Source organism: Prunus mume, linkage group LG6 (genome assembly GCF_029339155.1).
Source record: "Prunus mume cultivar Tortuosa linkage group LG6, ASM2933915v1, whole genome shotgun sequence".
NCBI classification, from domain to species: Eukaryota; Viridiplantae; Streptophyta; class Magnoliopsida; order Rosales; family Rosaceae; genus Prunus; species Prunus mume.
The window spans coordinates 14,060,147-14,072,508 of record NC_142703.1 but is presented as its reverse complement, the minus strand read 5'-3'; the positions used below and the strand labels follow the sequence as shown (position 1 = coordinate 14,072,508).

At 34.8% G+C, this 12,362-nt stretch overlaps 1 protein-coding gene and 1 long non-coding RNA gene across 2 annotated transcripts; both read right to left on the bottom strand.

Annotated features, from left to right (window-relative positions):
* Window positions 1-3,125: 3,125 nt before the first annotated feature.
* Window positions 3,126-11,547, bottom strand: LOC103335070 (serine carboxypeptidase-like 17). The gene is made up of 12 exons (XM_089055074.1): window positions 11,158-11,547; window positions 10,895-11,040; window positions 10,126-10,212; window positions 9,380-9,450; window positions 5,475-5,577; window positions 5,321-5,358; window positions 4,564-4,665; window positions 4,207-4,361; window positions 3,736-3,807; window positions 3,549-3,650; window positions 3,283-3,396; window positions 3,126-3,204 (listed from the first exon to the last, which is right to left on the bottom strand). Exons 1-12 carry the CDS (start codon window positions 11,310-11,312, stop codon window positions 3,126-3,128), a joined length of 1,224 nt encoding a protein of 407 aa, XP_088911200.1. The 5' UTR covers window positions 11,313-11,547.
* Window positions 7,611-9,369, bottom strand: LOC148916193 (uncharacterized). The gene is made up of 3 exons (XR_016127844.1): window positions 8,805-9,369; window positions 8,402-8,559; window positions 7,611-8,319 (listed from the first exon to the last, which is right to left on the bottom strand). It is a non-coding gene; the product is annotated as an uncharacterized LOC148916193 (long non-coding RNA).
* Window positions 11,548-12,362: the final 815 nt, after the last annotated feature.

Genomic DNA, 12,362 nt, shown 5'->3' with positions numbered 1-12,362 from the left:
TTATAAGTCTATGAAAGTGTGCACTAAAGACTCTCTAAATCCTATTTGAGAGAAAGATAAGATGTTCATACTCTTGGAGCGAATCTTGAAACCAAGAATGATGTTTAAGTAGAGGGAGTGGTCCCTTTGTTGTTGACTCTCCCTTTGATGTTGGTTCTCCACCTTATAGCTCTCTAAATAGGTACAAAGATATGCCCCCAAGAGCTCTTCACCAAGGATTAAATGTGATGAGAGAATAAGTAGACAACAAGTGAAGAGTGGTGCTAGCACCTTCACTTGATGTGATAGATTCTTGGGGTTAGGGATAGAGATCTTGATGTTTTCTCTCTTCCAATTTCACCAACTTGAAAAACCCTAGAATAATAGGATTAGCTACACACTTATAGGATAAAAAATGTCACAAGAGTGACAAAAGTGCCCCCAAGCCCTAGTGTAGCCACACCCCCCCTTTTTGTGTGTCATCTTTTGCTATCTTAGTCCAACACATTAATCATATAATGTGTCACATATGTGCCTAAGTCCATAGGGTCAAATCTCTTTAATTAATGTTTCATAACTTTAATTAAATAATTGAATTAATCTAGTCAATGTAATTACTTTAGCGACTTGACTAATTCAATCACTCACTTGTCTAACGAGTGTTGGTCTCGGTCATCCTTAGTTGGCCATGTCAAGTGTTGGGTCAACCATTTGACCTTTGACTTTTGACTTTGACCTTTAACTTTCACATTGACTTTGACCAAGTCACAAAATCATTCATTCTCTTCATAATTTCCCAATCGATTCCTTTTCGGTGTGCTATCTTATAGGCTCTAATTAATGAGGCAGTAGGTATGAATGATTCACTCTGAATCAAGTGTGAATTGTATCCCTCCATACAATTCCCCTATTGACGAAGATTAATTATAATTAGTCCTTATAGGATTTCCACAACCCATGAGTGATACCTAGCAATATATCATGACTACCCAAGCTAAAAAGAATTCATTTAGAGAACCTAGTCAGTTTATGATTACAATGCAATTCGACCATTCTCTAATTCAATACTCTATGTCATGTTCTCGGGATATGGTAAACTTGTGTCAAAATTCCTAATATGACATCCCTTGATTATATGATTTAATTTAATGAATTTGCAAACGTTTTTGTTTCAATTTCCATCTAATAATTTGGCCAAAGATTCACGAATCATATCTTTAGAGTATTCTCTCTTCTTACTAAGAGCAGAGATTTCTTGTTGTATATTCACTTGTGTCTGCATACACTCTGAGAATCCTGAGGAACACCTTTAAGTCACATCATTTTAATACGACCGTATAGTGCTCTCAAAGAGAAACAACATATACACATGACAACTGTGATGGCTCAGGTCTAAGGATTAATTTGTATTCTCACAACTTAGAATTCCTTGTTTGACACTTATGAGTAAAACTTCCATACAAGATTTCTAGAGTTGATCACGTTCAGTGGACTCTATCTTCTATAGAGCATCTACACATCTTTCTCAGTGTCTCTACACGAATGACTTGAGACTAGCCATTCTCCCAATTGAGCAGACATAATGTGTACCAGTCTTTACTGGTTACCATTGTCCAATTCGTGATTCCATGACGAGGAACAAAACTCAATTTATTCTTGGCGTTCCATGAAACTGTTAGGAATCTACGCCATGTCACATTGTTATCTCCATTCAAGGGCTTCTGCACAATTACCAAACCTAGATGATCCGAATTACTAAGGTAATAAGGGCTTGAAGGTTCCAGCTTGAATACATCGAAGGAATCACCCATGGTGTCCGGCGGTGAAGGGTATGCGGTACGAGAAGGTAGAATGTGATAGAATGATCTTTTCATGGATAGGTACAATTTCTTTATACAAAGAGTATATTCATGTACAAGAAAACTAATCCTGTAATCTTGGAAACCAACTAGAAAGAAAAATATTAATTACAACAGGATTGATACTAATTGATATTATACAAATAGACTTCTTAAATTCAAAATGTCAAGTTCATAAGAAGTTAAAAACATACAAGCGAAGACAACCTTGTGATTGGTTGTTAGAGATGTCATATGAATTTGTTTTGTAGTCCAAATTCTGGCAGGCAGCCTTTCTCATTGATCAGGAAGAAGTGGGTGCCGTGTGCAGGTTTGATGCGCCCACATGATTGAAACTGGATTGCTCCTCGGACGTGTCTAACTAGAGTACACGGTCAACAAAGAGCCGTTTCATGTCCCATCTCTCCCACTCCCTCATAGCATCATGGTCAACAAAGAGCCCTTTCATGTCCCATCTCTCCGACTCATGGCATCCATCTTCTCTTTCGTGTCCACTACTTACAATCACTCGCAAAGTAAACGGATGATTTATTTAGTTGAACTCACATAGAACCTCCACTATATGTGTTAAGCTCAGGAGAAAACTAATAGAGTTAAGAGCGGAATTTTTCAACGGGTAGGCTATAGCTAAAATGTTTAGGATAAAATCTAATGAACTTTTTATTTTATTTTATTTTATTTTTTATACTTGCAGTTTTTATAGCTTTTATAGAAATAAAAGTATAGATTAAATTATATAAACCACACTAGTTCATAACTCCATTGACTAATTTCAAATAAATTTTAACATAACACAAATACATATTAAATGCAACAAGAAAACGAATGAAATACATGTTTGGTTTTTTGTTTTTTGTGGTTTAATTCTTCACTTTATTCTAGAAAGATTTTTCTGATGGTCTGTTTATCAATGTCGTAAAAATATAATAATACTTAAATTTTCATATACAAGGGCAGATAAGGCAGAACAACCAGAGGACCTCCAGTGAGCCAAAGCACAAGAGGATCATACTCTGGAGTACTCCCTTCAGACTCAAAGAAGTAATAAATTAGAAGCCCACTCCACGTACCTTTATATAATTAAAGCCACACAGTAATGTAACTCATATTGCACATGTTTATATATACAGATTAGAGAATAATAGTTTTAGGAACAAAACTACCGACCCAGTTTCAAGTTTGAAGGTTCATAAGGATCACCAGAAGTGTACTTGCTGCTAGGCATTTCAACAAAATTTCCATTATTTTAGTTATCTTTTCTTCTTTCAGAAACCTAGTTGAGAAAAATTAAGCAGGATTTTCGGTTCTTGCCTTTGCAGTAACAAATGTCAAACTGTACGCTTTCATTGTATATGCATTGGTGTACCTTAGAAAAAAATGATAATTTAATTAATTAAATAAGAAATTGCAGTGACATTATGAAAATTGATAGCAAGCAACCAACCCTGCAACTTGGCCATTAACAAACCACGGTCTCCATTGGTAATCAACACTCAAATTTAGAGATTTTATCCATTCTCCAGTGCCCACATATGGAATAATCATGTCATGATCACCACTGTACCAACAAAAAAAAAAATCTACAAATTAACTTTGATATATTTCAGACACAAGAATACTTCATCGGTTTTTTCGCACAAATCGTCGTGGACTTTTTACGGATAGACAAAATTTGGAAATGGAGAAAATTAAGAATATTAATTAGTGTACCTGTAAACCAGTGCTCTAAGGTTTTTCTTGGTGAGATTTCGATGATAGTCAATACTAGTTCTAACATCATATGCATAATTGCTATCTAAGCTCTGATTGCATCTTTTTATTGTTCCCGGTTAGGTTGTAATGGCAAAAGTGCTTAAGCGAAATTAATTATATTGTAATTCTCAAAATTATAACATACCTCTTGAACGTTTTGAGCATTTTGGACAGTTTTGTCATTAGCCCAAATGAAGCAGAAGATATAGTTATAACTCTGCAACCAAGTACTAAGGTATTAGCACGAAACATAGTTCAGTCATGTAAACGTATAAATATATGGCTAATTAATGTAATTCGACTCCATTGCTAACCGAACTAATCATAGGACTAAAATTTCCAAAGTCAACATGAAAAACAAGTCAAATTTTAAGGACAAAAAATATGTAATTTGACCTAAATTCAGAGGAGTATATATTGTGCATGAGTAAGTAAACCAGAAATTTACACGACACCATGATTTCATAGAATAATGCAGCACATCTAACAAGTTCTCTTCAGCGAAGTTCTGATCCCATTTGAATCTTTCTGGTTTTGGAGACAGAGTGCTACACTTTGGCTCCAATATTTGTGCAAGATTTATCTTTTGGATGCACAGCAAATTTGTTAAGTGGTAAATCGATATTCAGTATCACACTTTAATATATAATAAACGCAAACCAAGGACATTGTAGTAATTCTCACCTCATTGACTTCTTGGAGGTTTTCCACACAAGGTGCATTGCTTGGATCTACTTGAACATACTCTCCCTTGCAATTTGTTTTAGTTGACTATATATATATATATATATTTAAAACGAAGAGATTAGCTCTCAAATTAAGCATTAATTTTATTTTTTTTGCTACATGATTTGTACCAAAATTAATTGAGCACCTTTTTTTTTGCACACATTGGCAGTAGGAATACAACTCTCGCTCTTCTTTCTTCAAAGTGTAAGAAAACCAACAGATAAACAAGAAAACATATTTATACCTCATAGAGTTCATTGGATATGAGTGTCATGCGATGAGCATATTTAATTCGTGAGTTCACGTCATATGTTGGTTCTGTCCATGGGTTGCCAAGCACGTAACCCTGAGTTCAATCAAACAACATTTAGTTATCCAAGACAATGTTTCTTTACTTGATACCAAAAATGTGGTAAATACTCGCCCCAAAAGAAAAAAAATTCTATGTTTGAATGTACTTTTTTTTTCTCCGGATCCGAGTGATATAGACGGAGGAAGAATTCAAACTTTGGTATGAATGTCACATTTTACTTATGCATTATAATCATTACATTTTGTACTAAGGGCTCATAATTACGAGGTTTTTCTTTGGTAAGAAAAATATATATTACTCCAATCACACATTAAATTTATTTTTTTTCAAAATTATGAAGGACGAGGTGAGTTTTTTCACACAAACTTCCAAGGTGGTATGAGGGTTCAAACCTGAGACTATTGATATGCAAGTCAAAACTCTTTTTCACTAATCTCGTACTCATCTCGTAAAATAGTTAAGAACCAGGGACTAAGACCGAAAGACAGCACAAAAAGCAAAAGTTCATTACAGAAAGCAGAAAAAAAAAAAATTGATTGTAATGAGCTATATTAGGATTACAAGCTAAAATCAAATGAGCACAAAACAACCATAAGAGCCCAAACGAACGCACACAAAAGGAGAAGGGCTAACGAGGACTGAAAGGGAAGACAAGTATCTCAAATTTAAAATCAGATTGAATTATTACTTTGAGATTCATTGGCGGTTCATGCCCGGCTTCGTTACCTACAACAGTTCAGATTTAGGAGACTTCTCATAATTTAGGTCAAATAAATTTAGGACTCGTTTGATAACCATTTAGTGAACGAACTGAAAAGGTTTTCATTCCCAACAAAAGTTACCATTAGATACTTGTTGAGCAACGATGGGAACGGTTATGCCTGAATATGAATCACCAGCAATATATAGTGGATTTTTCAGAAATTGCGGGTGATCTTTAAGCCACTGCAGCACCATTATATACATCACAACAATTAATAAATTAATTAATGAGATTGTCACACCCCAACCCTCGGATTTATAAAACCTTGGGTTAAGACGTGATTCACACCTTAATTATATAATTTAATAAAAACTATAACTAAAATGTGAAGAAAACATTTAAATAAATAAAATAAATATTTCACATAAAATATTCAGCAGAAACGCTGAAACGATAACGTTTGAAACCATAAAAATTTTACATTATTTTACAAGTTAGAACTACTCGAGAGTTCACTTAAAGAGTAGCTCATTATTCAACCACAAGCTATGTTACATTCTATAGACATGCCAAAAATCATCACAAGCTCTAGATTTCAGGTTCGGTACCTGCAAAATCTATTAGGGGGTGAGCGAAACCACAGCTCAGTAGGGACATAAACCTTTTTACTATAAATTGATATAATTAAATTAAGTGACAAATAGTCAAGCAACCAAATTTCACATTATTAGTAACAATGCATGAATGATCTTCATCTAATCTCGTTAATTCATATAATTGGACAAGCAGACCTGCAAGTCCCATACCATGCTTTTACCACTTGGTCCTGAATGCCCATTTATATGAACTAACACCCATTTCAACTGTCCCATAATTCCCCTTTTGTTAGTCATCTTGTCTAACTCCCTTTCGCCAGTCCCGAATCACCCAATAAAAATCATGTGTACTGTGGGATCCCTGAGACTTGGTACCTGCCAAGAGTTAGACTCAACTACACAAAAGACCATTCTCATTACTCTCTTTTTCCACCATTATTTTCTCAACCCAAGAACTCCAAATAATTTCCATGACATTATATAGTTCACATATCACATAAAAACAATGTAATCATTTAAATATCACCAATGTACATATAATCATGCCCACATTGTTCAAACAGTTAAGAGTACGTAAATCAAACAGTACCATGTATAATATTATGCTCACGAAATTTAATTAAATCAATCTCTGAAAAAGGCCCCCCAAGAAACCCCTACCTTATTTCCAAAGCTAACTCCAAGTTAAGAAAAACACAAGCTCCGACCTCTAACTCCTCCAAGAATATTATTACCACTCTCTCTCTCTCTTTCTTTTTCTCTCTACCAATATGGTCTTCTCGTTTCTTAAGCAAGCTATGCATGCCCTTTTCAAGATGTGTAAACATTTGTACATGCAACTCTCTATTTATACTAGAAATAAGGCGGCAACTATTAGTATATCATTGGTTGATACGTTTGGAGGTTGGAGATAAGTGCTAACATTTGGTTTTGAGATGATATTTTGATGAAGTAAAGCCAGCTAACACTTGGATAGCAATGCAACAATCTTATATGTTTACACGTCCCTTAAGCAACTAAGAAATGGTGCCACCTCAAGCTTAAGTTATCCACCTCATGCTTCCTATATAATTAATATAATAAATATATACTATAACAAGCTATGCGTGCAGCAAGCTAGGACGTTTGTGTCTTCTCTACATTTTTAATATAATAATATATATATATAATTATTAAAATGGTCAAACAACTATATATATATATATTCAAAATTATTAAATTTGCATTAAGTGAAGCAAATAAAACATAGACTTCCATAAAATAATTTATAATTTATAATTTTAATACTTACCAAAATAAAATATTAACACTTTTAAGAATAAGGATTCTCACAGAGATTTAACAATGTAAATTACTTTGCCAAATTTTCACCTTCCTTAGAAATTCATAGGTCTGAGTACTTGATAATGTATCACCCGTCCATTATTCTTTCCAACTTTTTGCATAGGAATATATTTGTACCTATTTGGAGAGCTACAAGGTGGAGAACCAACATCAAAGGGAGAGTCAACAATAAAGGGACCACTCCCTCTACTTAAACATCATTCTTGGTTTCAAGATTCGCTCCAAGAGTATGAACATCTTATCTTTCTCTCAAATAGGATTTAGAGAGTCTTTAGTGCACACTTTCATAGACTTATAAACATTGGGACCAAATGAGACTTGCATTGAATCCCTAGTTTATTTAATGCTTCAGCTCTTACTTTGATTTCATATTAGATATGACATGCTAGGTGATTTATACTCTCAAAGTTTGGTTGTAGAGTTTTTAGAAATCTATACACAACATCATTCCCACAATATTCCCTTCAGTCTTCTCCTAGATTGTCAACACATTTGATCCCGAAATCAACGATAGTGTAATTACTGCACCACATAGCTTGAGAAATTTGGGAAGATCTTCGTGAACGGTTCTCTCAAAGCAATGCTCGTCATATCTTCCAACTTCAATGGGAGATTTCATCTTTGACACAAGATCAATTGTCAATTGCTGCCTATTGCACCAAATTGAAAGGCTTATAAGATGAAGCAACGATGTGACAACAATGAAGAAGGAGGAGCAGAAGAAGTGCTTGCGGAAACATGGTGAGGTTGGAGCTGTAACAGTACGTACACTAGGATTAACAGGCTACGTTACCAAGTACAATATCGTTATTTTTTTAAGTACTAATGCGAAGTGACTGGAGAGAATGTTTGGTGAGTATAAATGATTTCCTTAACAAACTTGTTAGGCACACGTGATCTTGCCACAACCAATCACAGTAGAGATCATTGAGCATGTTGGAGAGATATTTTAGGTGGGTGTCATCATTTCCCATCACTTTATCACATGTGTTATGTCTATCATGCCCAAATATAATCTGTCACAGGATTGCCAAGCACATATCCCTACATTAGGCCCACAGGCATATAATCAGGAATTAATTAACTACAACACAACAGAAAAATAAAAGTAAATTAAAATCAATACCTTATGAGACTAAATTTTTGCTTTATTTGTCCATCTGCTATATGCATTAACCTTGTAGGCAAGTGTATCCTCCTCACCTTTCTAAGAAATTCATATGTCTGTGCAGCTGATAACATGTACTTTGAGATTCATTGGTGGCTCATCCCCTTCTTCATTACCTGCAGAAGCATAACAAATAAAAACAACCGCACCTCACGAACCGAAACTAATTACAAAATATGCCTCATGTACCCATTTGGTAGCTGATCTTTTTTTTTTTTTTTTGTAACTGATCAATCTGACCAAAGTATATAATAAATGTACTTAAAGAGGATCAATTACCATCAGATATATAGTCTAGCGCACAAGGCAAGACTAAAAATGTAGTTATAGAGTATAGAAGTTGAAGTTCAAATATACCAACCCAGTTTCAAGTTTGAAGGGGAGGTCGCTGGAAAATCTTGGTAGGGTGCTAACGATGGACGAGCTTGATGCAAAACCAATGTGAAAAAGAAGGACTAGAAGAAGTAGTGCTTGTGGCAACATGGCCATGCTTATGTAGCAAGCGGCGGTAATATTCAGCATATATATTAGGCTTCAGCAGCGGGAATAGTTAGCCATGAAAGGCCTATAGCAGAAAGTTTGGTGTGTTCTTGAAACTATGAAGTGACTCCACATGAGGGTCCGATAACATTAATAAATTTGGTGAAACGTTCATGATCGATTATGATGCAAGGACCCCCTTTATAATTTGTCCCTTTTCTTTTCCATTTATTAATTGTCCCTTTGATATTTCCCAGCTCTACTGTTCTGGGTTGGATTTGCTAATATGCTCATGGCCCATTCTCCTTTTGTTCCCTGTTTGTGATCATGGTAAATGTAATTTTTTTCGAAATTGGTCACAGTTTCATATATTCTGTTTGATTAATTTGAAGTAAATCCAAAATATATATATAATTAATTAGAAGTAACATTTATTTGTATGTATATATTATATACCTCCCGGATGTTGAGAGCTTTGCGAACATTTATATCATTTTGCCAAAGACTGCGTAGCGAATCCTGTCTTCCTAAAAAAACCCTTCAGCTAGTAAATTTGTTACTCTTTAATACTTCTCTCTGTCTTTGAGAGAGAGAGAGAGAGAGAGAGATATATATATATATATATATATATATATATATAGCCGACACAGTTGGAGAGGGGAGGGAAAATCTAGGAAAACATCATCCATAGACTCCCTCTCATTCGTCTTTAATATTGTCCACTCGTTATAATAGTCCTTTCCGCAGAAAGGTGCCAGTATATGTTCTGTATCAAGTCTCCTAGTGCACTGCATACTCAATAATCAAGGGACTTAATAAAACAGAGAACAAAAACATGCAGTGTGCGTGTGTATGTATACACACCATATATTATAGAGAGTAATGATGTTTTTGTTATATATCTGACATGCATGTATGTTACGTCGTGAGATTGTGAATCAAGATTGTGCAATTCCCCAACAAAACATATCATATATGTATAAATTTCTCTTATAAATAGGGCCCCTTTTGAGATACCCTATTCACCAAATGATGCTTCAGTGTACATATCAATATCCTACTTGTTGAAAGTAAATGATCCTCAGAGTGAGCCCAGATTTAAATCAGTAAAACACTGACACATCATTATGCTGCTGAACAAAATTTGGTGGACTTAGCAGCTAGCACCCGGAATGCTAATTGACCATACTGATACTACATACCTCCTTGAAAGCTTGGAGACTGTTGCGGCACAACTGATTTTTTGGATCTACATCTACGTACTCGCCCTTGCAATTCCTTTTTGATCACTTGAAAGAAGAAGAAAAAAAACAGTAAAACTTAAGAACTTCTATTTTTCATTTGACTCTTATAAGAATAAGAGGGATATCCACTCAAACATCTTGGTGTATATAGTTGACCAAGACCCACAAACATCTTACAAGGAACATCCAGCACCTAAAAGAAAACCAAGAGCAACATACACACCTCATATACTCTATCTGATATAAGTGCCAAACGATGAGCATATTCAATTCTCGAATTAAAATCCTCTTTAGCATTTGTAGATGGATTGCCAATTATGTATCCCTGAATCCATTAGACCAGAAATTAAATTCTAGCACAATGATGTCATGAACAAATGTGAGATCTATAACAAGATGCATTCAACCAGGATGTCAATTTAGTACTTCCCCACGACATAAATTTGTCTTTGCCTACTGAATTTACTTCCATCCCAACAATTAAAGATAGAGATATCAGATTCGAATCCCTACGACATTATAGTTGTGTGTGTGAGAAATTCCCCTCCCATGTAGTTTAGACTATAGCTTTTGTTCTAAAAATATATATATATATATATATATATATTATAAAAAAAATAAAAATAAAAAAAGACAGAGACCAAGAATATATGATGTGATGAAAAAGTATTTTCTCAGTGTAAGTTTTGAACTTTAATCTCATGAGAATTGGAAATTAACAAGTTACCAATTTCATATATGAGGCCATAGAAAGAAGAACATCTGGGGCCTCCGGTCATCCAAAGAAGCAGAGGATCATTTTCTGGGCTGCTTTCTGACTCAGTGAAATAGTAGAACATTTGCAGTTCTTCAGAATTGCCCACCCCCACGTAGCTTGAAATTAGACACAAATTAAAACCCATAATTCAAAACTACAAAACATATAATCAAAAGTATTAAAAAGAAGATGGCACAGAGTTCAGATATATTATTAATCAAATAGTTAAGTACCCTGTTTCAAGCTTGAAGGGGAGGTCACCAGAAAACCCTGGCAAGTTCTTGACGATTGTCTGCGACGCACCATAGTTGGTAAGCAGCACCAGCAGCAGAAAAAATGCCTGACACACCCAGATTGTGAAATAGATTCTACTGCTGCAACTAAGCATTCTCGCTTTTTTTTCTTTTTTTCTTTTTTTCTTTTTTCTTGTGGAAGATAGGAACAGTCCAGGAAAAAAAAACAAAAAGAGAAAAGAACCGGAAGTGCTATTTTCAAATGCATATTTCGAGAGAACTGCGCTCGGGCAGCTGCCAGCAGTCCAATTTTCTAGTTTGAACTTTGAATTAATAATTTATTGCCGCTACAATATTGCAAAGGAAAATAATATGATGTCCCTTCTCTGTGTGAAGGATCGCCAAATTGGTGTAAAAAAATACTCAAACCAGATAGAACAGAACCAGTTGCTTTCAATTTGGATATTTCAAATACCATGACAAAAAAGGGGCTATACTATTCTGGTTTTATAAAAATATGGGCTATACTATGCCTAGGCGCCCACATGTCAAATCCATATAGCCGCGCGGCTATACTATTATGGTTTTATAAAAATATGGGCTATACTATGTCTTGCGAAAAAAAAAATGTCCCGTATACTATTTTTTTAATAAAAGGCTATACTAAAATCCCGAATATAGCCGCGCGGCTATACTATTTTTTTAAATCTATAGCCGAGTGGCTATACTATTTTGAAATAAAAGGCTATACTAAAATCCCGAGTAGAGCCGCGCGGCTATACTAGTTGTGGAAGTATTGCATCTGGCCCATTCCGATTTTGTTCCCTCTTTAGGGGTCAACGTATCATTTACCGTTAATGATAGTTTAAGAAGCATTAGAATGCACATGAGTTAGAATGGTCAGCAAGGATGGTGCCAATTACATCACAAATGAACGACTTTGTTCTCCTCGGCTGTAACCATACTTGTTTTTCATATGAACTCTTCATGTAAAGGTTTTATCATCATCATCATCAAAATTATTATTATTTTTCAAAAAGTGATATTCTAAATTACTCTAACATATGAAGAGATGTGCTTTCGCCAACTTACGTACGTCTGCATATGCACTAAATTAAGTTAGCTAAGAAAAGGGGTTTGTCAATGCATATTAAACACGATTTTCAATATTACCCTGTTTCAATACTGCTCACCTTGGTTTTAGT

What these genes read in the sequence shown, in the direction of transcription:
- LOC103335070 (XM_089055074.1), bottom strand. Translation starts at nt 11,312, where the DNA reads ATGCTTAGTTGCAGCAGTAGAATCTATTTCACAATCTGGGTGTGTCAG. An exon ending in AACCGCCAATGAATCTCAAA is followed by an intron (nt 4,666 to 5,320) that starts GTAATAATTCAA and finishes GATTGAACTCAG; the next exon opens with GGTTACGTGCTTGGCAACCC. An exon ending in ATGCTCAAAACGTTCAAGAG is followed by an intron (nt 3,651 to 3,735) that starts GTATGTTATAAT and finishes AACAATAAAAAG; the next exon opens with ATGCAATCAGAGCTTAGATA.